The 26,945-nt window shown below is 45.0% G+C and overlaps 1 protein-coding gene across 6 annotated transcripts in view; it reads right to left on the reverse strand.

Moving 5' to 3' along the window:
* Nucleotides 1-26,945, reverse strand: part of SULF2 (sulfatase 2) — a 365,924-nt gene that overhangs the window by 45,903 nt on the left and 293,076 nt on the right. For all 6 annotated transcript variants that reach the window (XM_085619425.1, XM_085619422.1, XM_085619421.1 and 3 more), the window contains exon 12: nucleotides 7,415-7,661. In XM_085619425.1, coding sequence (XP_085475551.1) covers nucleotides 7,415-7,661 — 247 coding nt within the window. The remainder of the gene's footprint in view (nucleotides 1-7,414; nucleotides 7,662-26,945) is intronic.

Consider the following 26,945-nt stretch of genomic DNA (forward strand, 5'->3'; position numbering starts at 1 on the left):
CTCTCGCAAATGCGAGACCTATTGCATTGCAAATGCGTGCTGTAAAAATCTTTAAAAACGTTAAGAGAGAGCGTGTGTCAGGACAACACTATTTGAGAAAATAGTGCTCGGAGGCTGTAATTAAACCCTACTGAGCAACAACACACGTAACAGGGGGTGTCGCCATGGGAGGTTACAAAATGAGACAAGGCGGTACTAAGAAAGGACTACAGACTTTTGATCAATGAAAAGCCACAGTTTACAGTGGAAAATGACACAAGCCTCAAGTCCCTACCTCAATGCAGCATGCCTCGCAGAGCGAGCAGCGCATGCGCTGCCCAGGCTCGACCTAAAAAGGTGCCTTTGGATTGCAAAATACGTTTCACAGTGGATAGTACATACCATGTGCCACTTTGCGGTGCACCCAAACAAAGCCTTTGTAAATCTGGGCCTTTGTGTGTCTTTGCCGCACTCTTTCATCCCTGCTGTCACCCTTTGTCACTGTTTTGTTGCCTTTCACGTCCCTCTTGTTCCTCCCTCTCCTCTCTCTTGCTCTTGGTTAAAGTCTGATGATGAAAAATAAATTCAGCACCAAAAACTGAGTCTTAGTGCCCACTTCCTGCAGGCACTGGCACAAATAAAGCAGTGCTCACCCATAATCTGTACGAAAAAAATAATTTCATCTGCATACATATAAACAGTGAGCATTTGTTCACTATGATGCCAGCACTGGGGCCAGCAGACATTGTCACAGCCTCATCCATGGCTTCATGCAGACATGCTATTCAACGTGACTGAAAAACATGAGGAAGCCTTATTCATCTATTATTGCATGCCAGGGCATGCACGAAGATGTCTGTGGACCAGAGCAATGTAGAGATGAAGGAAGAGTGAAAGTGAGCAGCTCCCCATCTACACATTTGAGATGAGAATGTATTTTGGAATATGTTCAAGCAATCCAAATATACATGTCTAGCTCCTTGTATTGCCTAAACATCAAACATTTCAAAACTCATATTTAACCGAAATGTCTGTGAAATATTTTCATGGAAATAACTCCATTCTTGTAAGATATGGATTTTGTTCAATGGGGTGAGGATAGGTTCAATTTGATCAATTTGTCACCAGCAAATTATTCTGTAGGCCTGACCGTGTATTTAACCCGTTCACTGCGTGCGTAGGCCAACGGCCGTCGCGAGCACTACCTCCGTAGTGCTGCGCACGTCCGTTGGCCGACGCGGCCACGCCCATGCACGGAAACGCCCACACCGCGGCGGATTTTACGCCGCGGTTAACGGGTTAAACAGCTCCAAAGCACTCTCCGAAGCTTTACCATTGTCCTTTATTTAACCACAATCCTCTTCATTAACCCCTTCCATGCTGCGCAAATTCCGCCGCTGTGCTGACGGTTTCTTGCGCGGGCGTGGTCATGACGGAACGGTTCCGTCATGAGCACAGCTCAACCGTGGCTCATGACGGAACCGTTCCGTCATGAGCACCGAAGGGGTTAAAGTCACACATAACATGAGCGTTTTACTTGTAATCAACGACCATTGTCATTGTGCCCTGCAGGAAGAAGCTTCAAAAATCTCTGACTTCTAAAGAATGTACTTTTTTTTAACAAACAAAGGGGGATATTCTCAAGGAAGTGGCGGTGAGAGGCGTTAGCCTCCTTGGCTTAACGCCTCTCACTGCCACTTAGGAAACGCGAGGCTGCACCCTATTCTCAAGAATGTGGTGCAGCCCTGCGTTTCCCTCTGCGATGGCGTAAAGTTTCACGACTTAGCGCCAACGCAGACATCCTTGCACCAGAGTGCAAGGGTGTCTGTGTGCAGGGGAGGGTTGTTTATGTACAGGAAGGTGCCCCTTCCTGCACATAAACAATCCTAAACTACCATGTTGTAACTTTCATGTGTGCTGCTTCATGCAGCACACAACCAAGTGACAAAATGGCATTTCTGAAAAGGTTTGTTCATGTACAGAAAGAGACACCTTCCTGTACATGAACAAACCATGGCATTTTGCTTTTTCCATGTGTGCTGCACAAGGCAGCACACATGGAACAGGCATAAACGAGGAGAAATAAAGCATTTCTCCTCTTTTCGCCACCTTAACACCAGGATTTTTCTGGTCTTAAGGTCGGCGCTGCCACCTATTATCGCCGCCCTTGATAATAGCTGGCAGCGTCCATCACAATGGGTGTTGCGGTGGAATGCCCACCGCAACACCCACTGCACGTCCGTTTCACGCAAAATTTAGTATGAAAGGGGCCTTATTCTCAAGGCAGTGTTAAGCCACTTAACGTGGCTTAAAACCACGTTGAGGTGCCAATTATGATCCGGCAAAAACCGGGTACGAACCGTCGGACGGAGGCTTTTTTCCGTCCGACTCGTACCCGGTCGTAAAACTTTACAAACATGCAAGTACGATTCGCACGGAAACACCATTTCCGTACGAGTCGTACAAAACACCGACCGACGAAAAGATACATACAAATGGGATCTGGGGAAAGAGCCGACGTGACGTCGGGACGCTCTCAGGCCGCGTTTCACGACCCAGGAAGTACGATTCGAACCGACAGCAGTCCGGACGGCAATATTTTTACGGCACCCAAAAAGTGCCGGAAAAGCGAAGTACGGCGCGAAACGACCAGAGTAGGTGGCCCGGTAAGCGCCGTACCCCCCCCAGCCCCCGCATGTACGCGCCGTACCCCCCCAGCCCCCACATGTACGCGCCGTACCCCCCCCAGCCCCCGCATGTATGCGCCGTACCCCCCCCAGCCCCCGCATGTACGCGCCGTACCCCCGTGTATGTACAGCCGAGTACGTGTCCAACCCCCGTGTATGTACACCCGAGTACGTGTCGAACCCCCCCGTGTATGTACACCCGAGTACGTGTCAAACTGTACGTGTCGAACCCCCCCGTGTATGTACACCCGTGTACGTTCGAGTCATACCCCCACCCGTGTATGTACGGTGCGTACCCCCAGCGCGATGCGCTGGGGGTACGCACCGTACATACACGGGTGGGGGTACGACTCGAACGTACACGGGTGTACATACACGGGGGGTTCGACACGTACTCGGGTGTACATACACGGGGGGTTCGACTCGTACTCAGGTGTACATACACGGGGGTTCGACTCGTACTCGGGTGTACATACACGGGGGGTTCGACTCATACTCGGGTGTACATACACGGGGGGTTCGACTCGTGTACTCGGGTGTACATACACGGGGGTTCGACTCGTACTCGGGTGTACATACACGGGGGGGTTCGACACGTACTCGGGTGTACATACACGGGGGGGTACGGCGCATACATGCGGGGGCTGGGGGGGGGTACGGCGCGTACATGCGGGGGCTGGGGGGAGGTACGGCGCGTACATGCGGGGGCTGGGGGTACGCACCGTACATACACGGGTGGGGGTACGACTCGAACGTACACGGGTGTACATACACGGGGGGGTTCAACACGTACTCGGGTGTACATACACGGGGGGTTCGACTCGTACTCGGGTGTACATACACGGGGGGTTCGACTCGTACACGGGTGTACATACACGGGGGGTTCGACTCGTACTCGGGTGCACATACACGGGGGGGTTCGACTCGTACTCGGGTGTACATACACGGGGGGTTCGACACGTACTCGGGTGTACATACACGGGGGGGGTACGGCGCGTACATGCGGGGGCTGGGAGGGGTACGGCGCGTACATGCGGGGGCTGGGGGGGGGTACGGCGCGTACATGCAGGGGCTGGGGGGGTACGGCACATACATACGGGGGCTGGGGGGGGGTACGGCGCGTACCGGGCATCTGTTTGGATGTCTCCATGGTTGCTATTGGAGTTCGGTGCGGACGGTCTTTTAACCATACGGTTGTACATTCGGACGCCCGGGACGGATCGTGATTCCCCGGTCGGACTTCGCTTTTCACGTTTGTACGGTAAATCGTCCGAGGACGTGTCGGACACTTTTTCCGACCCGAGGACGTGTGGGGAATTATTCCCAATGCGACTCGTATGGGCTTTTTACCATGCGAATCGTGATTGCCAGTTTGTATGGCACTTGTACGATTCGTACGGTAAAAAGACCGGATACGAGTCGTACGGGAATTTTTTTTACCGGATCGTAATTGGCACCTAGTGTGTTAATGCTGCCTTGAGAATAAGGCGCTGACCCTATCACCACGGGAACGTCAGAAAAAGTGACGCTCCCATGGCGAAAGGGGCTTGAGAATGGTAAACAGACATAATATCGAAAAAAAATATCGACTGGACAGAATATCGAGTTTTAAATATAGAATGGACAGAATATCGAATTGCCAAAATATAGTGGTGAAGAATATCGAAAATCAGGTAAGAAATATCGATTTACATAATATAGAAGTAAGTAATATCGACAGTCATAATATAGTTGTTAAAAATATCTATTTTTTTTATAGTGTTTTAAGTGTTAGTATATGTGTTAAAAGTATGTATTAATTTTGGAAAGTATGTTTGAATATTTTTAAAGTAATTAATTTTATGTTATTTAATTTTCGTGTAATTTAATTCCGTAGCGGGTTGTGGGTTTATAGGGGATTAGGGTTGGAAGTAATTTAATTATAGTACATTAAATAATAATTTTTAGGAGATATTAATTATTTTAATTTAATTTTGGGTTTTACTTCTGTAGCGGGTTGTGGGTTTACAGAGGAATAGGGTGGGAAGTAATTTGTTATTAAGTAAGTATTGATTGGTATTGTAAATTAATTGGTTGTTGATTAATTATTAATTGGTATTAATTGGTAATTAATTAGTATTAATTGTTTAATTGATAATTATGTTAATTTTATTAATTTATTATTTGTAGCGGGTTGTGGGTTTATAGGGGAATATGGTGGGAAGTAATTTATTTGTAAACAATTAATTATTGAAATAATTATTGCATATTGATTATTAATTTATTATTAATTAATTATTAATAGGTATTATGTGTATTTATTAATTTTTGCTATTTGAAAATTAATTGGTTGTTAATTATTAATAGGTAATTAATGTAAAATAAAAATTATTGGTATTTATAATTAATTAATTATTAAATATTGTGTGACTGGTAATTAATTTTAATACTTTTTTGGTATTAATAATAATTTATTTTTAATAAAATATTAAATTATTATTTTCCCTACTATTGCACTTACTGGAGTGGGAATAGCAATTTTTACCCCTATGCTATCCAACGCTTTCCCTACTGTTGCACTCACTGGAGTGGGAATAGTTAATTTTACCCTCCCGCTATTCAACTCTTTCCCTACTGTTGCACTCTCTGGAGTGGGAATAGTAATTTTTACCCCAACGCTATCCAACGCTTTCCCTACTGTTGCACTCTTTGGAGTGGGAATAGTAATTTGTACCCCTACGCCATCTGACGTTTTCTCTACTGTTGCACTCACTGGAGTGGGAATAGTAAATTTTGCCCTCCCGCTATCCAACGCTTTCCCTACTGTTGCACTCTCTGGAGTGGGAATAGTAATTTTTACCCCTACGCTATCCAACGCTGTCCCTACTGTTGCACTCTCTGGAGTGGGAATAGTAATTTTTACCCCTACGCTATCCAATGTTTTCCCTACTGTTGCACTCTCTTGGAGTGGGAATAGTAATTTTTACCCCTACTCTATCCAATGCTTTCTCTACTGTTGCACTCTTTGGAGTGGGAATAGTAATTTTTACCCGCCCGCTAACCTATGCAAAAAATATTAAATATTTTTAATTAATATTACATTAATATATATGTATTAATTTTATTTTTTTACTTACATTAATTATTTATCAATTTTAAAGTTATTTAAGTATTTTTAAGTATGTTTTAGTTAATTATATGTATTATTTCATTAATTTTACATTACTTTTAAGACATTTAAAAATTCGATATTTTGACCAACTATATTTTTTACAACGATATTTTGGATTCTATATTTTTGTACTTACCTGTTTGTAGATAGGGATTCGATATTTTGGCATTTTATATTTTTTCCTCGATATTTTGGCAAATCGATATTCTCCTTCTCGATATTTCATCAGTGATCCCTTGAGAATATGCCCCAAAGCTTTTTAGTTTTCTAGACTCCACCATCTTAACTCCACATTGCATTGTGCCTGGAGTCTGGCTCATCATAAAAGCTCAGCACTGTTTTTTACATTGCTGTGGGGTTTTTGTTGAAGCTTGGAACACAGTCCACAACCCTGGCCCTGATGATCAAGAGGCAGGCATAAACTGCATACCCTGTGTTCGCTTGAGTTTGTAAACTTATGGTAACACCTGAGGCAGACCCTAAATGGATGTTTCCTCCATTAGCAAAAACACAAACGAGGAATAAAGATCTCCTGGTGTAAACAAGTGGTTAATATGTAAAAAAAACATAAGTACCGGGGCTCTCATCGAGAAACAGATTGCACCAGCCAATGTTTTAAGAATCGACTCCATTGTTATTTGAAGTATAAAGCACTTTCCTGATAATAACAAGGAGCTGTCAGGTCACTGGAGTTTTGGCTAAGAATGAGAGGGCATATTATCAAGAAACAGCGTTAAAATTATCGCCGCTTTAGCGGCAGAAAACTGCCGCTAAAGCGGCGATAATGGGCTTGATAATAAGCCCATGTTCTGGTGTCAACATGGGCTTCTATTGGAATTCTCTGCGGCATATTATCAAGCCCATTATCGCCGCTTTAGCTGCAGTTTTCTGCCGCTAAAGCGGCGATCACTTTAACGCTGTGCTTGATAATATGCCCTGTGGTGTGCACACTTCCCCTGTAAGGAGTCTCTAAACTTACGTCAAGTAGTACATTTCCTTCTGCCATTGCTATCCCATCAGCAATCACATAAACCGAACTATGACGTTGACATACGCACGACGTCAACATGGCTGCAGTTCCAAACTTCTAAGCACTGGTCTTACGCTTTCAAATAGGCCTGGTCGAGGCCTTGTCAGGTCGATGTAACAGTCAGGCCAATGTAGTGGTAGTTAAGGAAGCACCATGTAAACAAAGACAAGTCGTTTCTGATATTTTGGCTATAGATTGTGCTCCTCTCAGGAGATTGCAGGGTATGCTGAACCCAACTGGAACCATTCCAGGCATTCCGAAAAGCCTCGCTAACCCTCAAGCTGATAACACGCTCATAAGATGACTCAGCGAGTTAAGTGTGCAATGCCAACATACGTGTGATCTTTGTGTCACGAGTTCAAACTCTGGTAAGACCGACTCTGGCCTTCATCTTCCATGAGGAACAGCAAATTAGGTAATGGCCGTGCTAGCGCTTAGAAGGGACAGAAATGCTACATGAAGCGCTGTATAAAAACACAAGTTATTATTACAACAACATGAGGCAATACTTAAATTTTGTGGCATATTTCCTTCCAGCTGGACACTTTTGTATCCCGGAAAAGTTACCTATGTGTGACTTTAATTGAGCTAGGGATGGTGAGCTCGTTGGTAAGGCTGCCATCGCCGCTGTACTCGCCCATGTCATTGCCAGCCTCAGGCTCTGTCGCTTTAACCTTTGAAATGAACCTCTTCGTAAGATTCTTTGTTACCACGGGCTGGTATTCATCTTCCAACTCCAAGTTAAACATGTCTCCGTCCAGTTCAATGGACACGGACCGAATGGAGCGGTTCCTCAAGTAACTTGGCTTGTATTCTAAGAAAAATAGACAAAGAAAAAAATAAATGGCACTTTAGTTCATATGCAAAAGAGCTGTGTCGTGAACTTTTGATTGCACAGTGATTGAGCGCAGTGTTAGCTGCAGCTGCCTTCTATAGCTATTGTCAGAGCGGCATCTGCAATTGACAGATGGATAATTGGCAGGATATGCAAAGAGACGGGTGATGCAGATGGACCATAGAGAGCGATGCTATTTTATTATGCTACTGAACATGTGTTTGGCCATCCCCACACTATCCGCCAGGGGGCAATAGTAGACAATGCAACAAACGGACCTTTGCAAAGGTGTGAAGCACGGCTGAAACAGCATTTTGACCTTTTTAGCTCCATTGTAACTTCGACTTATACCCGTATAAACCCAAAAAGTGATAGTTATACCTTCGAAAGAGCCAGTAAAATTGGGAATGTTACATTTTCCGGTCAGGGCACGTATTCTCAACCTGAGCCAATATCCGTTGGCTAGTTGGAAGCAACTGCATCTTTCCATCAGAATGAATGCATGTGTGCCTGAAGGCATAAATAAGTTTGTTTATTACAAACGTCACGCCAGCAACACACCACATACAGGAGATACAGTGCACTGAATTCATACACGACTACTGCTCGTCCAAGATAACCTCGTCAAATGCAGTACTTAGACGTTTCCAATTTGTTATAATTGGAAGCATGTGCTGCCGAGACAGGATGTGCGTCATTTACGTACCTCATATTCCGAATCTGAAGAAGGAACATGGAGCTGGCGCGTCTCAAATGTAGCAGGAAGTCAAGTCCCTCGATTTGCTACTTTTTTTTCAGGATTTCGCTCGATACTGTGCAGTGCAAACCGACGCAAGAGGCTGTGTCGATCAACTTTCTTGTTCTAAAGGGTCTTAGGGGCATATTAACAAGGGCTTTATCTCTGCTTTTTTGGCTTTAAAAGCCAAAGAAGCGGAGATAAAAATATCGCCCTATCAACAACAGGGTGCTAACATGCAAAATCGCATGTTAGCACCCTTTTTCACTACGCTTCCCTTTGCATGTCTAATGAGCAGCACTAACCACGGTTAACGCTGCTTTTTTACGTCTGCTAATTTTCAGACTTTCAGCAGCTGTGTGCACGCAATACAAGAGCATCATAAAAATACTGAAGAAGTAATGAATAATAAGGGAAGGTGTGCACTCTCCCACATACCTTGGTTTTGCATCACAATTTATCGTCCCACCGAGAGTTGCACTCCACAGTGTTGAAATTGGACCTTTTAATAATTAGGACAGAGTTGGGAACTACGGAGACAGTGGAAAAAGAAAGACTTGGAGCGGATTTTAAACACGGAACAACTTTTATGTGAGCAATAATATTAGATCAAATACGACAGCTGAACTCTGACTGCTCGTGTGGTTTCTGTCAACAATTTTCATTTGAATAGTATTGGATTCATTTATGAATTGTGAGCACGTTACTGGTGTGCACTGAAGTGACATTATTTTTCACAGAATACTTTTTCATTTTCATGTTTTCATGTTATTGGTTTCTGGCAGGGCGGGTTTAACCGGGGTAGAATACGTGGGTTCTTTAGGCATTTTATTTGGTTTAGTGATGATAGTGAAGTGCATTGTGGGATTTGGAGTTTACATCATTATGTTCGCTCACACAGGCATAGACGTAGGAGGAATAGATGATTGGGTTAGTTTAAACTAGCAAATCAGGATGTAGGAAGGGGCACACGTGGGAGAACACACTTTAAATAATGGCTTGAACAGCAGGGAGGGTGTACTGGTTCTTGAAGATGCAGTGAAGTGCACGAGGTTGATCAGGCTCACGATTGAGGCTCTGAAGAGGTCACTTGGTTTAGACAGATTTAGTGTAACGTGGGGCAGTCAGGCTGTTATGGAAGGTGGGCTTGAGTTACTGTTGTAAGAGTGGCAATTAATAGAGATTAGAGTATTCTTTCATTCAAAAACAGGGTGTTTGAGTCGTGTTTTGGTTTTTTTCACTGTCACTAGTTATTTGTTTCATCACATGGAGATGCAAGGCACGTTTAGCGCAGGGGGATTGAGGATGTTCACAGGTTTACATGAGTTAGAGGGTATTGTTTAAATGATGAGGCTGGGGTAGGTAAAGAGGGTCGTTTTGGGTGAAGAATTGGGTCCAGTAACATTTTATTTTACCTAATATGTGTGAATTGAGCAGTGAGTTGAGTTGTTTTGTTCATGTGTTGCAGTGACCCCTGACGAAGAGCCAGCAAGGCTCGAAATGCATTGGGTATAACACAAAGAGCTTTCTTCAAAAAATGGTTGACCCCACGTGCCACTGTTGAAAGCTTGGATGAGCGGCAGGCGGCATTTGAAATAGGTGAATAAAGTATTCAGGCGCAACCATTCTGTCTCCGTGGTGACTAAATGTGAAAGAACATTGGTAGAAGCGATTTGCATAAAATTTGGTATCAAGTCATAAACAAATGGTGAACTTTGGAGGAATTGGTTTACGTGGAGGGATTATTTCCCATCTCAGCAGTGCAACAGTTGGGCTTGTGAATAATGTGCCCATTTTTTGAATTTTCAGACTTAGCCATGTAATCCAATGGAAGGTGGATTACATGGCTAAGTCCACCATGGGCTATCAACAAGGATATCCCTATCCTTGTAGTTTTATGGCTGCATTACCAGGGTTAACCTCCCAAAATGCCGCTATCACTGGATTTTTTATCGCCTAGGCGTTTAGCGTTGTTAATAACGCGATAACCAGGCGATATTATCCAGCGATAGTGGGCATTAAAAAAATTAATGCTTAGCGCCCTTAGTGTTAATTTTTCCTGTTCCTTGTTAATATGCCCCCACGTGCTGCAAGTTGCCTCTCTTAAAGGGGTCAGGCGTGGTTTGCGTTGGTAACTCCCGAAAATGTATGCAAAGTGGATGTGTTTTAGAAGGACCAGCCCAAAAACACTTGGGGGCATATTATCAAGGCCCGGCGTTAAAATTATCGCCGCTTTATCGGCAGAAAACTGCCGCTAAAGCGGCGATAATGGGCTTGAAAATATGCCGTAAAGAATTCCCATAGAAGCCCATGTTCTGGTGTCAACATGGGCTTCTATGGGAATTCTCTACGGCATATTATCAAGCCCATTATCGCCGCTTTAGCGGCAGTTTTCTGCCGATAAAGCGGCGATAATTTTAACGCCGAACCTTGATAATATGCCCCATGGGTGGGTGGAGTGGAGAGGATGTGACCTAACTGCTAAAGTGGTCGCTGTAGAACCGGGTTCGAGTCGCGGCAGGAACGCTCAACATTCTGTGAATTCTGACAAAATCACTTATACCTTCGAGTCAAGTTCGTGCTATGTAAAAAATAAATAAGTGATTGATGCAAACCAAATCGACTAAAATATCCTGACCTGACTTTGGAGTCAAACCATGTGAGAGCAAAGGGGTAGAGGCATATGGGGTGATATACCTAGGTCCTAGGCGCTTCATGTCTGAATGCAAAACACATGACTTTATTGTTTTTTTAATTTACTGACACATTCGTGTGGGTGTCTTCTTGTTGGAATTTGTACTAAAGGGCAGGTATAAAGTATAAATCCCATCTAGGACAATGCTGGATCATCTTTGCACCACAGTACACAGCTGAACGTTGCATAAAACCGATTTTTTTTTCACAAGCACCACCGATTACGTCATTGATGCACGATCCTGGTGTTGCACAATTTTAACTGTCGCACAACGCAGTGCTTCGCACCGCCAGGCCGTATGCTTTCATGCATCCCTCTGTTGCGTGAAGGATAGTAAATCCAAGACAAAGACCTGATTCTTGTTGTATGGTGCCCTTACCCACATTCAAGAAGACCACCCCAAAATGTCAGAGGTCAACGTTTCAAGGGACCTATCCCAAGAACACAGGAGGCGGAGGGATGAAGCCAGGGACTTAGTTTCAGGAGGGTGTTTGGGGTGCGACAACCCCAAATAAATGCATTTTTGGCTGGAGAGTTGGGTCTGGGGGCCCTGAGCCGGGTCTTCTATGTGTTTAGTTTATTAAGTTTAGTTTGGGTCTTCTATGCCTTTATTGGTTTTTCTCGCTGCCTTCCTTTGATAATAAAGTTGTAATTTATTTTTTAGACAGAAGCCCACCTAATGCAATTAAGTATTGCACCTGTTTCTCCAAGGGAACAGTGTATCCCAAACCGTGGTCATCCCTCCACCCTTCGGTATACTGTTTTTTTTAGTTGGTAAATTCGCAATACACACCACCCAAATCTCACTGGCTAAGCTATGCCCCTGGGTGAAGCCCGGTAACAGTACGACACAGAGTCACAGACACATAAACCTTCTAAACTACCCTTCTCACCGAGACCTTCGACTATACCTAACTACAACTAATGGGATCATACTGGGCATCTACAAGCCTCAACTCATAAACCACATCAGGCTCTGGTCTCTGATGGAATCTTCAAAACCAGGAAGGAAAAGTATAGGACTTTGTTGATGGCGCTACGAAATAGCAATGGCAGAATAGGCACTGTATAGTGCACACCATGTCACATCACATCACGTCACCAGCAAAGCAGGACCAGACTGGAGAACCAAAGCAGCCCTGGTATAAATGCAAAAACCAGCCCGCACTCTTTGCCTCCTTCGCAACATCTCTATCCATCCATCCACTCCCTCTCCCCTCTCTCTCTTCTCCCTCTCTAATCACTTTCTCCCCATCTTACCCCTCCAAAGGCAGAGGTTAAGGCCCTTTGTGGATTACTGTTTGCAGGCCAGTGCCTGAAATCCCATAAGCTCTGTTGGCAGGCGCCCACAGGCCTGTGACCGGCTCTTATCTAATATCACAGAGGAAGGTGCCAGGATAGTAAGTCTGCGGGGAAAGTAAGGGCTGTTTTCTTTCTAGACAGGATAGGTCAAGAGCCAGAGCATGATTTGATTTAGAAATTTATAGAGCACAGCAATCACCCGAGGGCATCAAGGCGCCAAGGAGCATGCTGCTGAGGGACGGTGCCTGAGGCCCTTGTTGGGGGAGGGATGGATCATGCAGTGGTGGGCTTGGAGGCTCTGATCTAAACCCTGTTGCTTTGGCAGATCTTAATTTGTGCAGGTGGTTTCCGGTGCTCAGCATCGGCACTTAATTGTCAGCAACGGCTCAAGTGACAGTCCACCACATGGTGGCGTTGTCTTTTCTTAATTTGGAGATGAGCACAACAACCATGTTTATTAAGTCAATACAGACTGGAAATTAAAAATACTTGCTTCTCATGACATTATTATAGCTGTGTGGCCTGAAATAGTCTGAATTGTCACACTTGTAGGAATGCGATGGTTAGGTGTTATATGGGTACTGCCATTGGCAGCGCTGGCAGGGTATGGGTGATGCATGCTGCAGTGGTCTTCTGGGAAGAGCCCTGGCACTTCATTTTTTTTTTTTTTTTACAAATTAAGCACTGTGGCTTTGGTCTGTACAGGACTGGGTTGAAGGCGATGCAACCAGTGCAGCCACACCTTGTGCTTACCTTGGGTGTGCGCTGTATTTAAGAATAACTTATGGGTTAAAATCACGTGCTGTAGAGTTCCTTGTGTGTTCAGCTGTTTTCAGGCAGCAATAAAAATGTCAATATAATTCTGGTGATTAATGTTGCTGTTGAAGAGAGATTGGAGTTTTGTCTAGAGGCAGTTTTGACTCATCATAAAGTAGCGCAGAGGGTTAACGTGCCTGCTGCAAAGAACGTGTATGATGCAGATCACAGAAATGAGGGTGAATGAACTATGAGTAGCGCTATGAAAAAAAATGTAATGCATTTCAGTGGCAATGGAGAGATGAGGGGCACTGTTAGAGGGTGGTAGTAAGGGAATTCTTGAAGAAGGAGTTGCAGTTTCGTCTTGCTGATTTTGGGGGCTCTGGGCGAGAAAGATGTTGGGGGGCCCTCTTTCCACCACCTTTGAGTTCTAGTACCCATTTTCCACTAATTCAAGCACTATGATGCCACTAAATATTGAATTATATGTTAACCTTAAAGATACAGAAATGCGCAGAATTGAGCTAGTTAGAAAGTTCACTTAAACAGGGGCCTATGAAGGGGGGGGGGGGGGCTTGCACAGTTGCCCACTTTACCATGCCCAGGGAAGGCATGTGTCTTGTCTTTTAATTCGTATACTTTCTTGTACCATAGAGGTAAAACTAGCAACATTACAATTCTTTTGTACATTTCTTTTACAAAAACTGGGTTGTAAGTGAAGTACACAGCTAATGTTGTTCAAAAGTCACATATGTACGGAAATGGTATATATTTGATTCTTACAATAGTATGTAATACATCTCAATGATACATGTTGGTTAAGCTCACTAATACCCACGGATTTACAATCATTTTAATATGCTGTTGGGTGCACATGTGTTTCAACCCCCAAAATGCGTTTTAATAAGAGTGCAAACAATATTGATACCCCAGACATGCCCACTGGGACTCTCTACCCAATAAACTATTTGACCAAGTTATATGTGTGTGTGTGTGTGTGTGAGTGTGTGAGTGTGTGCGTGCGTGTGTGCGTGCGAGCGAGCGTGTGTGTGTGTGTGTGCGTGCGATAAAATAGTTAAAATCCCATTCACAAAACTCAGGTTTTAAAAGTTGTGAATCTACATCCTTGGGTTCATTCCAATGTTTGGGGAAGATTTCTGACTTGTTTGGAGTTCTCACAGAAGGACAGGAATATTCCTGGAAATGTTTGACAGTTGAGGATTTGCAGAAGTGTTCCACTGTGTGAAATTTCTGAAGGCCGAATTTCCATGTCAAAAAGACTACACCAGTAAACGATGTGGAAATGTGGATTTGAACACATATTTTGTTTCTACAGGGGAAAAGTATGTGCCCTCGAGATAAACCCTTACCTCCAAAATCCCCAAATATATATGGGGACAAGAAGTGGTGCTCCCTCCCCTGAAAAGACACTTGCATGGTCAAACAGTGCTCGCAAACTGCTTGTGAACTTCCATGTACATGCAAATGTGTGATGGGTGAATGCACTTTGCAGTGCGACTCTACTGCTTGGAATGGTCACATTCCTGCCTCCAATCTTTCACATACATGCCACCGTGCTGGCAGATTTTCCATATTCCTATCTGCAATTTGCAACCTTTCCTGATTGGGTTGATCATGATGTGAAAGTTGCTCTCGAAAATTGCCATTTTTGTACACTAAGGGCTTGATTACGAAGTGGTCAGAAACGGCTCCGACTGTCGGTCAGAGCCTATCCGACCGCATCATAATATGCCGGTCAGATTCCTTTATGACCAACTCATTACGATAGAGGCGGTTGGAAAGGAATCTGAACTGTCACTCCAACTGGCTTTCGACAGGGTCGGAGAGCCCGTTAGCCAGTCGGAAGGCAGCTAGTAATCCCAAGGGCGGGATTACGATGTCGTGTTTCAGCAGCCTTTCCGTGATGGCCTTTCTGACACAGAAAGGCCGTCGGAACTCAACTTTGTGGGCCCCCAGCAGGGCCCCCTTCGGTGCACGGCCTCTAGTTGGAGGCCGAGGGGGCACCTGTAGGGCTCCTCTGTTGGTCCCTGCACCCCATGTGCCTGTCACGGGGTGCAGGGATGAACTGCACCTTCTAATTTATATTGGGAGCATGCATTCTGGCCAGAATACATGCTTCCATTGTAAAGTATAGGAATGCGACCGAACAGTGTTCGGTCGCATCCTAGTTAGTCGGTCGGGACCGCCAACCAGGTTTTGGTCAGTCCCATGACCGAGACGATGTCGGTCGGAGGAAACTCTGCCCGACATCGTAATCAGCCCCTTAATTGCAACTCAGGTGTGCAAAAACCTTTGTGGACCATGCTCCTCAATTATGTAAACAAAAACATCACCATGGCAAGCCGCAAAGTGAACCCATTGAAAAGCTGATTGGAAACTCATGGACATATTTATTAAAACAATCCCACAGAGTGATGGGGAAAGGACAGAAATGCACCTTATCTAACATTATATGGCGCTGGCGCACAATGTGCTGCCTAGCACTAATGCACGCACCCTTGCACCATGGTGCAACGGTGCCTGCTCTGTAAGCAGGATTGTATTTGTGCAGGAAGAGGCACCTTCCTGCACAAAAACAATCCTCTGACTCATTTTCCTATTTCTATGTGTGCTGCAGAATGCATCACGTATAGAAAGAAGTAACGAGGAGAAATAAAGATATTTCTCCTTGTTACGCCTTTTGGGGAGATCTAGCATTGTGGTGCACTCCCAGGTCTATCAGTAATGATAAATCTGGTAATGCACCAAAATCCATGGGTGGATGCATGGGAACACCCATGCTCCACCCATGGAATGCCTCCCTGAGCCAGGGTAATGTTACGCAGCGATTTGTGCTGCATTGCGTTACTCTATATTTATCAAGAAACCCAAGACCACGCAAGGTGGCCTTGTGTGACTTGATAGATATAACTTCAGAGTTGTGTCACTCCTTTGCCCCATTGTGTGGCACAAGGGCGACTCAACTCTTCGATAAATTTGGCCCTCAGTGAACAGCCAACAAAATTGTGTACAGAAGCCACCCACAACAACAATATCTCTACCAACTGACAGGCCATGTGTTACTGGATAACTACCTGCCCATTGCAGGACTTAATTTTTTTATTAAAATAAGTGCAGGAGCCAACTGTTTTTCTTGGAAGCTCAACACTGGTGTTGCCGAATGCCAGGGTTGCTGGATGCCAAGGCTACCTTGTCTTGACTCTACCACATGCCTCTTTTTCCCAATACCATACAATTCCTATCTCTTTATCTATCTCTTGAGTTTTACTCATCCCTGCTTTCCCCCATAGTAACTGGCTTCCTATATTTCTCTTCTTCCTTCTTTCTCCTTTTTCTGCCTCCTTCTCTTTTGCTCTGGATCTAAGTCTGTTGATCACAAATAAATCCTGGTTCCCAAAAATTAGTGCTAGTGCCCACCACCAGCAACCACTGGCTCAAAGTAAGCACTGTCCTCACTGAATAAATTAGCTGAAATGCACTAACGGCAGCGGCAGCACCTCCGTTATGGCGGAGGAGTGTTGCCACGCCTACTACAAGTGCAGCAGGCACACACATTCATAAAACAGTAAAAAATACAATTTTATCATATGTGGCAGGCTCGTGCTGCTACAGCGCGAGGGCAGGGGGCGGGGCTGATTAGTGCAATTGCACTATTACGTCATCCCCCTGCTAGTGAGCATAAAAGATTGGATGGCTGCTACAACCAATCCTGAAGCTCCAGGATTGGTTGGATTCGCATGACCTAAGGGAGGAAGTCCCTTCCTTTCCGTCTGAGAGCGCCAGAAGAAGAGAGAGATGGCAACCAGACCCTGTGACTAGCAACATACTTCTGGTGAGTTTTTTGGGCATCGCGCCCTACCAGATGTTAATGTTGCCGGCTGGCGGCTGCCACTGACTGAAGGTGGTGATCACATGCAGGCTATATTTGGGGAAGTGGCTTGATCTGCCTGTAGATCGCAAGCTGATAAGGGCACATGAAGGATAAGAACAATGAAATGGCTAAGTAGTTTGCATGTTGGCAATTTGAGGTCCTGGTGACATCAGGAAGATAATGCCGGCTCTCTGTTAAATATGTGAGCAGCGGTGGCTCCTCTGCAATGGCGACACCCCCCTGGCTCGGAGCCAGCGGCTGAAAAATAAAACACTATTTTATTATCGTTTTAGTTTTCAGCAGCTGGCTGAGCCAGCATGTGCAAGGAGGGGGGCCGGGCCGTGGGAGGGGAGACGAGGAGTGGTAGGTGCACTTTTATGTGAACATGTCAGTTTGGCCGGCCGTTTTAGGCCGGCCAAACTGACATGCGTACTTAGGTTTCTCCGACCCCGCTGTATTGCACAGCCTGGTTGGAGAAACAGCACAGACTCCCTGTGCCTGAGTGAGCGTTAATCCAGCCTGCTCAGGCCAATCCCCACGCTGTTCTGATGCTCGAGTGCAGCACGGGGATTGGATGGGGAGTCTGTGATGTTGTCCCAGGGACTGCTGGGACCAGGACCTGGAAGCAGAGGAGTGCAAAGCGGCCAGCAGCACCAGGTAAGTCTTTTAATTTCTTAAAAATTATTACCCCCATCACGTGCTCCCCCGCACGCTACCCCGCGCACTCCCCCAGCACCCCTGTGCCCCCTCGACCCACCCCACCACTCTTTATCTGTGTCGGCTGCCACTGTATGTGAGGTATAGTAGGGCCTGCAATTGTCAAGTTAGTATTCATTAGTTTGTCTTTCATTCATGATATATTTATTTAGAAGTTCTATAAAGGGTTGTCTGTCGCCTTCTCATAACTGTCATGTTCTGAGTTCTGTGGCCGGAGTCTGCGTGGAGGGAAGGAGTTGGAGTGTAGTGTACAGACAGGCGTGCGTGTGATCGGTGGGTAGCACAAGGCCCTGCATCCAAGGGGGAAGGCTAGAGCGGCCGACATTGATGCTGGGGAGCCGGGTTCGAGTCTGGTGGGGAGGCTCTACATCCTGCGATTCCGGGCAAATCACTTAGTCCCCCGTGCCTAAAAATGAACGTGTCCGCCTGTAATGCAACTGGTGCTCACATAAAGCGCTCCGATACCTTTGGGACGAGTATGTGCTATACAAACCTGCAACAACAAAAAAGTACAAAATCCCCCTTAGCCACCTGTCATTTGCATGTGGGAGGTGGTCCCTCCAGATGCTTGACAGAGGGAGGCGGAGGGCATTGGGGTTTGTTTCGCTCCTGCATTGGATAAACGTCGTACATTCTTCAGTCTGACTCCTGTTATGCGTAGTATAGACGAGTTGAAGGCGCGTCACCTGATCCGAACACCAGACCCATTCCTGCCCGAGGAGGGATTTCAAATTTTGGAGGGACAGGAATAAAAGAAAACAGTGGCACAAGCCTGTCATCGCGTCAACAGAACGGCCTTCTTAAAATAGGTAAATGTGCTAGTGTGTTGGCGGTTTAAAGCAACGAATGAGTGCATCTGTCATCAAGATAAGCAAACCAAGGATTAAAAGCAATTTGAGAGATGCACTTGAATTCTGGAATGAGCCCGGGGCGCACGTGGGCTGTTATTGCAGGTGTGCGGAATGTTTCCTTGTCTGTATAGGAAGAGTTAGGACTAGCTAGGCACCACGTGACCCTTGCAGCGATTTATCAGGAGGAAAAATATATATGAGACGTGAAAACTGTTTAAAAACAGTTGGAAATCTACACCCATAGGGCCCCCTATTCATTAAAAAGTAGTCATTTGCATCCTTCAGATTTCCTTCTACCTGCGAGCACACATTTATTACTTACTGAAATTCGTAAATAAATTCCCGTTGACGCCAGCACGGAAAGCAGCGCCTAGTCTAGGATTCCCCAGGGATTACTTTTGGAACCAGGTTATTTTAAGCCATCAGAACGGAGTGCGCAGTGATGGAGACCGCCTGTCTGAGGGACGGGTACGGATTTCGTTGTGCATCAACACTTTTTTTTCTCTGAGGGAAACGCATTTATTCTCTCTATGGAGAAAGCCATTCTCCTACACCCCCACCAAATGTGGGGGTGACCTTTCCTCCTTCCCACCCTGGGAAGACAGTTACACCAACCCTGTGCTGCAGTAAAACTTCTACTTTTTTGATGGCAAGAATGTATCATATTGTAGTTTGGAAATACCCCAAACTTCCCTATTTGTGGGCATTCCTAAAGGTCCAAGGCAAGCCAGGTCCTGAAACAATACCTTTTTCCCACCCCGTTTGAGGATTTACAGCTGTAGCAATAGCCACATTCAAGGCGAAAATCTTATCCCCTGAATCCTTTTGAGTATTCCTGGCGGCAAAAAAAAGTTACATTAAAAAATAAAGTTTTATTTTGTTTTGCGAATGCAACAAGAAAAGGACCGAACTCACACCCACAACAATAGTACAGCCACAGAGGGAAATCAGCCCCACGGCATCAGCATAATCGTACAGGTCATGCAGTGGCAGTTCACAGATTAGATTCAATATAAAGCTGTGTATAACAGCGGGTAGTGCAGGTAAGCGCGGTGGGGCGGAGCACAGTGGGGTGGGGGGATGTCGACAGACGACGGAATAGGGAAAATTAAATAAATAAATAAATCCTATTCTTCCGTCTGTTGACACCGCCCCACCGCGTTTACCTGTACTGGCCGCTGCTGTAATACGAAATTACACCACAGCATAAACAACAGGCCTAACCCTGTGGAGTCGCGGTCTCCCCTTTCACCATGTCCAGGGCATAGTATTTTAACCAGTTTTTCCAGACTTGAAAACATTTGCGTGGGCACCCTCAAGAAGTTAAATTTGGCACGTTTATGACTAAATCTACCTTTGAGAATAAAGCCCACAGATTCCTGATTGTGTTTGGGTGCAGATTTCCAACTGGTTGAATTTAACAAAACCATTCTAGGTTTGATCTGTAAACCAGCACCAGTCGAAGCCTTCCAGGCATGATTCTGAAAAACTTTGTTGAATCATTTTTCACCTGTAAAATAGACGTGTGTACATTTTACATGTGAACAAAACAATGGAAAATGTATTTCCCTATTGAGAAACCCCTTTCCTTACTCCTCAGCAGTTTGGGGAGGGGACATTCAAGTGTAGCAAGTGACTCGAATCCTCAGGGTGATATTTGGAGGAAGGGTGTGGTATTTTAAAATTCTAGAGGATGGGTATTCCTGGATGGAATATGTGGCATGTACTGACCTCAAGCAGAACTGGTGTGGGAGATGAATAGTATCATTCCTTTGCAGTTCTTTTTGAGCAACCATGGAAAGCCCCCTATGAGGTGCTTTAAGTAGAAGAACGTTTTCCAGACCTATGCCAAACTGTGCAGCCCAAATATGGGAGGTGGATAGAAAAGTAGCATTATTTTTGCAAGGTTTTGGGGTCAGAAGGTCAGGAACCTTTATTTAATCTTCCTGAGATAGATAGGGAGAGGGGAATAGGTCTGAATGAGTATGATGACTTTGTAAAGAAATTAGACCAACATTTTTAACCAAACATATCACTTTGCTAAATGGAAACAGGCAGCGACTGTAGAGGAGTATGTCACTGCTTTATGGAAACTGGAAACCACTTGGACATTTAGGTAACTCACAGATGAGAGGATAAGGTATCAGTTTCTGATGTGTTGTTGTTCAGAGAGGGAGTGTGATGTATTGTGGCTCAAAGACAAGTCACTCGAGGGAGGTAGTTTTGGTTGCCAAAAGAGCTGAGCACATGTTGAAATGTGTTAATGAGTTAAAGCGTGTTAAAAAAAAGGTATGTCAGCTTGTGCTGTTATATAGAGAATGACAATAAAGTCAGCAAATAACAGGACTATGAAGTTTTAGGGGTAATGATTCCAATGGGGGTTGATGGCACATATAGCTAGCTGCAAGGATTGTCCAGCTCTGCCGTGTTTTACAAATGTGGTAGGAAAGGGTATTATTCCAAGTGTTGCAGGGCACTGCTGTTGTTAGCAAAAAATGTGTGGAGGTAAAAGGTGAATGTGATGGCATCATTTTGCATATTGGTGGAAGAAGTGAAAGGAATCCTGTGAGTTGGATGAAAACTGAAAGTAAGGATGTGTTGATTATTTTTGATTAAAGTTCTAAATTGAAAATCATCTCCAAAATGCATTTTTCAAAATTAATTTGAAGGTCAAGTACAATTGGGGGACAATGTATGTAAAACTGAGAGGATATGGGGGCCAGCCTATTGATAAAACAGTTTTTTAAAAACATCGATTGGTTTAGGTATGGGAGTTCTAACAAGTAAGATGCCTGTATCACAAAACAGTGATGAAAATTTGAGTTACCACACTAGAAAGATTATGTTCAACAGATAAAAATGAGACCTGCAGCAAAACCTATTTCTGCAAAGGTAAAGAAGCTGCATGTAGCGGTCCAAGTGGAGGTTAAGACGGAGTTGGAAAAATTATGTAGTACTGGATTTATCACTCCTGTTGAAGCAACTGAGTGGTTAGCTCCTGTAGTGGTGGCAAGGAAGGCCTGGTGTGTTTGTGTGAGGACGTTTGTGCTTTAAATAGATAATAAAGAGGTGGTTGTTGACAAATTCCTGCTCCCAAATATCGCAAAAATATTGACTTTGTTGGCAGATGTGAAGATTTTTACTATGCTTGATCTGGTGTCCACATATCATCAGGTTCAGTTACGTAAAGAGTCACAAGAATTAACAGTTTTTATCATACCCATTGGTGCTGATAAGTTTCTGAGGTTCCAATTTGGGTTGATGACTGTGGTTTCAGTTCTCCAAAAAGTCATTATGTCATTGCTGAGTGGGTTCCCTGATGTTGTATTCTATCAAGATGATATATAAGTGTGTGAGAAAACCTGGGAGTAGCATGATGTTAGAGTGAAATTGGTTTTGAAGGACTTGGAGGAAAATGGTTTAACGCTTAGAGCAGGAAAGTGTTGATTTGGTCCAACAGAATTGTCTTATCCAGGACATGAAATAAGTGGTGGTGGTGCACGTCCTAAAGGGGAATTTGTAATAAGTGATACAATATTTAGAACAACCAAGTAGCAAAGAGGAAGTTCTTTCTATTATGGGAGAAGTGGGGTATATTGCTCAGATCAATGAGAATTTATATGAGAAAAAAGTCCATGAGAAGTTTGGTGAAAACAAAATACTGAACTTTGTTGTTTGCAGCAGTGTACAAGAGAGTTTGATATAATCAAAGCAGCGTTAAAAAATGGCCAAGACTTAAAGCATTTATACCGGGTAAAGAGAATTGTTATAAAAGACTCTAGCTAAAAAGGGTTTGGGTGTGATCTTGGTACAGATGGTGAAGGGTGAGGAGAGAACCACTAATGGAGTTTGAAGGGTTCCGAGTTTAAATGCTTGGTAATTGAGAAAGAGTGTAGCTGTTAAATCGGCAATTAAAAGTCTAGGGGGGATTATGGGGCATAAGGTTTATGGTTAAAACAGACCTCTAACAATTTTGCGAAATATTCCGTTCAAAGGGTTTGGAAAATATTTCAGGAAAGACCAAAAAATGGGTAATCTCACTTCAAGAGTTTTTATTTAGTATTTCCAATCTTTCGGGGGTGCATAATCCAGCAGAAGATTGTCTTTCCTGTTTGGTGACTGTTGACTCTTTTGAGGTCAAAGAACAGGAGGATGATGATCAATAGGTTGGTGTGTTAGTAGTGACAGATGGGGCCAAAGGACAGGGAGAGTGGGTAAAAAGGTTCAGAATGAGCTCATATTGTATGGATTGTTCAAATTTTTAAAAAATGGTGGAAACACAGGCATAAGATTAGAGGATGCCTGGAAGCCTTTTGTTTCGGTTAGGGAAGAATTATATGAGAAAGATGGTTTGTTATTCTGTGGTTTGATATTTGATTGTACCTGTGTCGCTCTGTAAGAGAATCATAGACTAGCTCTTCAACATAGTGAAGGAACTCTCCAACCCCAGCTCCAACACCAACGACATCCAGCCATCGCAAGCCCTGTGCGACTCCCTTGCCACCTTCTTCCACCGCAAGATCCCCGACATCCACGACAGCTTCAACACCCAGACAGTGCCAACAGACACCGACACACCAGGCTCGCCGCACACCATCGACCACGACCCCCTGACAGCGTGGACCAACGTGAACATCGATGACACCATCAAAACCATGAGCACAATCCACTCCGGCTCTCCGTCAGACCCTTTCCCGCACCACATCTTCAACAAAGCCGGCAGCTCCATCGCACCCCACCTGCGCAATGTCATCAATCTCTCCTTCGAGACCGCAACCTTCCCAGAGAGCTTGAAGCACGCCGAGATCAACGCCCTATTAAAAAAAACCAAGGCGGACCCGAGGGACCTCAAAAACTTCCAGGCCATCTCCCTGCTCCAGTTCCCAGCCAAGGTCATCGAGAAGATTGTCAACAGACAGCTAACCCGATACCTCGAAGAAATCAACATCCTGGACCCTTCCCAGTCGGGTTCTGCAGCAACCACAGCACAGAGACCGCCCTCATCGAGGCCACCGACAACATCAGGACTCTGCTGGACAACGGCAAGACCGCAGCCCTCATCCTGCTGGACCTCTCCGCCGCCTTCGACATGGTCTACCACCGCGCTCTATGCACACGTCTCCATGACGCAGGGATCCGAGACAAGGCCCTGGAATGGACCACCTCCTTCCTCTCCGGCAGAACACAGAGAGTCCGCCTCCCCCCATTCTGATCCGAAGCCTCCGAAATCATCTGCGTCATACCCCAGGGCTCCTCCCTCAGCCCGACACTGTTCAACATTTACATGGCCCCGCTCGCACGCATCGCCCGACAACACGACCTCAACATAATTCCTACGCCGACGACACTCAACTGATCCTCTCACTCACCAAGGATCCCCTCACTGCCAAACCCAACCTCCATGAAGGCATGAAAGCCGTCGCCGGTTGGATGAAGAGCAGCCAACTTAAGCTGAACACGGACAAGGCAGAGGTCCTCATCCTCGGCTCCAACCCATCAGCCTGGGACGACTCCTGGTGGCCGACGGCACTGGGGGTGGCCCTGACACCCACCTACCAGGCACGCGACCTGGGAGTCATCCTCGACTCAACGCTCTCCATGACCAAGCAAGTCAACGCCATCTCCTCCTCCTGCTTCAACATTCTCCGCATGCTCCGCAGGATCTACAGGTGGATCCCGACAGATACAAGAAGAACAGTCACTCAGGCCCTCGTCAGCAGCAGACTCGACTACGGAAACGCCCACTACGCAGGAGCCCAGGCCAAGCTCATCAAACGACTACAACGCATTCAAAACGCCTCTGCACGCCTCATCCTTGACGTACCATGCCACAGCCACATCACCCCCCCACCTGAGAAACCTGCACTGGCTCCCAGTCGACAGGAGAATCTCCTTCAAACTCCTCATCCACGCACACAAGGCACTCCACAAGACCGGCCCAACCTACCTCAACAGACGACTCCTCTTCTTCGTTCCCAACCGCCAGCTCTGCTCCACCGACCTCTCCCTCGCCACCGTCCCGCGCATCCGAAGAACAACCACCAGCGGCAGATCCTTCTCCCACCTCGCCGCCAAGACCTGGAAAACCCTTCCACTCAGCCTACGACAGACCCAAGACCTGCTGACCTTCAGGAGGCTACTCAAGTCCTGGCTGTTCGACCAGTAGTGGCACCACCCTCCCTTCCCCCCCAGCGCCTTGAGACCCTCGCAGGTAAGTAGTGCGCTCTACAAATTCTGTGATTGATTGATTGATAGACGTTCAGCACACAGGACATTTGGGAATAGTAAAAACTAAATAAAGGATACATGAAGCTTTTTGGTAGTCTGGCTTTGAACTACAAATAAAGAAAGTGATAAGGCAGTGTATGGAATGTGCCAAGAGCGATAAAGTGTTGAAGCCTGGTGTTCAGTCTATGGTTGTAAGGTGACAAGCAGAGCTTCCCTGTCAAGATGTGGCTTTGTATTTGGGTGGACCACTCAAGAAAGAGAGTGTCACTCCATAACTGATACTGTTAGCATATCTATATTCAGATGGCTGGTTGTGTGGTGTGTGGGAGATATTACTACAAGGAAGTGTGATAAAATTCTTGAAGGCTGTCTTTGATAGTGAGGGTTTTCCAAAGACCTTGTTGACAAATAATGGTGTGCAGTTGTTCTCAATGGAAATGGAAGAGTTTCTTAAAAACGGTTAGTGGTGCATAAAATATGTGCTCTCTACCATCCAGAGACACATGGTGTAGTGGAGACATTCAATACAACTATTAAAATGTCTATTCTGCAGGTCAAGTCTGCTGCTTTAGATTGTAAGAAAACTTATTCTGAAAGAGTTGTGGCATATAAATTCTCTCGCCACCAGAAAACCGTCAAGACATCACTCAAGCTATTCAGGGAAAGATTGCCCAAGAGCATGTTGGTTCCAGCATGGATGAATGGGGAAAAGTGGTGGTGTGATGTAAAAGATGATGGTTAGAAGCAAAAACATGAGTTTCTATCATAAGAGAAATTGAGTGAGAGAGAGAGTGTGCGGTAGGAGTGGGTGAACTGGTGAATGTAAAAACACCCACTAGGACAATGCCAAAATCATATTTTTCTGCTCTGAGGAAGGTAATTAAGCTTTTCCGATATGCTGTAATACATCTGACGGAAGAATGTGGAATCAGGGCCACAAGACCATTTTAAAAAAGAAGTCACATTTCCCGAGTCATGCAGCCTTGGATAAGGGTTTCAACAATGGTTTGTCGAAACCGCATGTTTGTTAATCCTAACACCTGAAGTTTGGGTAAAGTTATAAGGAAAGCAGAGTATCTCAAAGACAATGACTTGTTTTCATGGTTGTTGTATGTTTTACGATTAACATTTCATGTATATAGCTTTTATATGTTTTCTTTAGGAGATGAGATGTGTAGTATCTCTGAATCCTCGAGGCCTGGGATTCCCGGGTGGAGTGTGAGGGCATGAACTTGCTTCAAGGTTCTGAGAGGAGTTTGGTTAGGCTGTGGCTGAGGTACATACATGAAATAAACCGACTTGTGAGAAGGAGGTTTTCATCGTGTGCATTGTTCTTTCAATGATCTTTATTTCACACAGATTTTACAGGGTCTTCCACACCCTTTTTAATGTATTAGTAAATAAGGCTGAATAGTATTTTTCTAACAGTTCTTTGGACCTGATGTATGAAGATTCTATCTGCAAAAGGTGGTAGCAAATTGCCAACTGATTGATCTACTAATAGGTCAATTGCAAAAAAGAAATCGTAGTGAGATGGAGATGTCCCGCCTAATAGTCACAAGGCGGGTCGCAGTTTGTGACTACCTTTGATTGGTCACAAACACATGAATGGTGCCCTGCTAGGGTCAGTAGATTACCATGTCAGTGATTGACTTTAAATAAACTTTTTTTTCCAATAATGCAGCATGTTTTCCTGAAAGGAAACTGGGCTGCGTTTTCAAAATCAGAAGTTTACTTGCTCTTAAAAGTTTATTTGCGAGTTAGCAGGGTCCCTTGCATCATTGCCTTTTTCACATCAAACGTTTTTCTTACATTCACAAAATAGAAAAGGTCCTAGGGACCCCTTCCCTTTTGTGAAAGGGTTACCACTCCAAAAAGAGAGGCAGTTTTTTTTCAGATTTTTTTATGTTGGCACTTGGTCACAAAATATTGATACATCTCAGTTGCCGAATCTCCAGACAGAGTAGCTACTGATTTTCATGCATGTCTGAAGGATATCATGTGTTGGATGAGTTTAAACTTTCTAAAAATAAATACGGACAAAACCGAGGTCCTAGAATTTGGTAAAGGACCATCGGTATGGAGC

The sequence above is a fragment of the Triturus cristatus genome, chromosome 7, assembly GCF_964204655.1.
Source record: "Triturus cristatus chromosome 7, aTriCri1.1, whole genome shotgun sequence".
Lineage (NCBI taxonomy): Eukaryota > Metazoa > Chordata > Amphibia > Caudata > Salamandridae > Triturus > Triturus cristatus.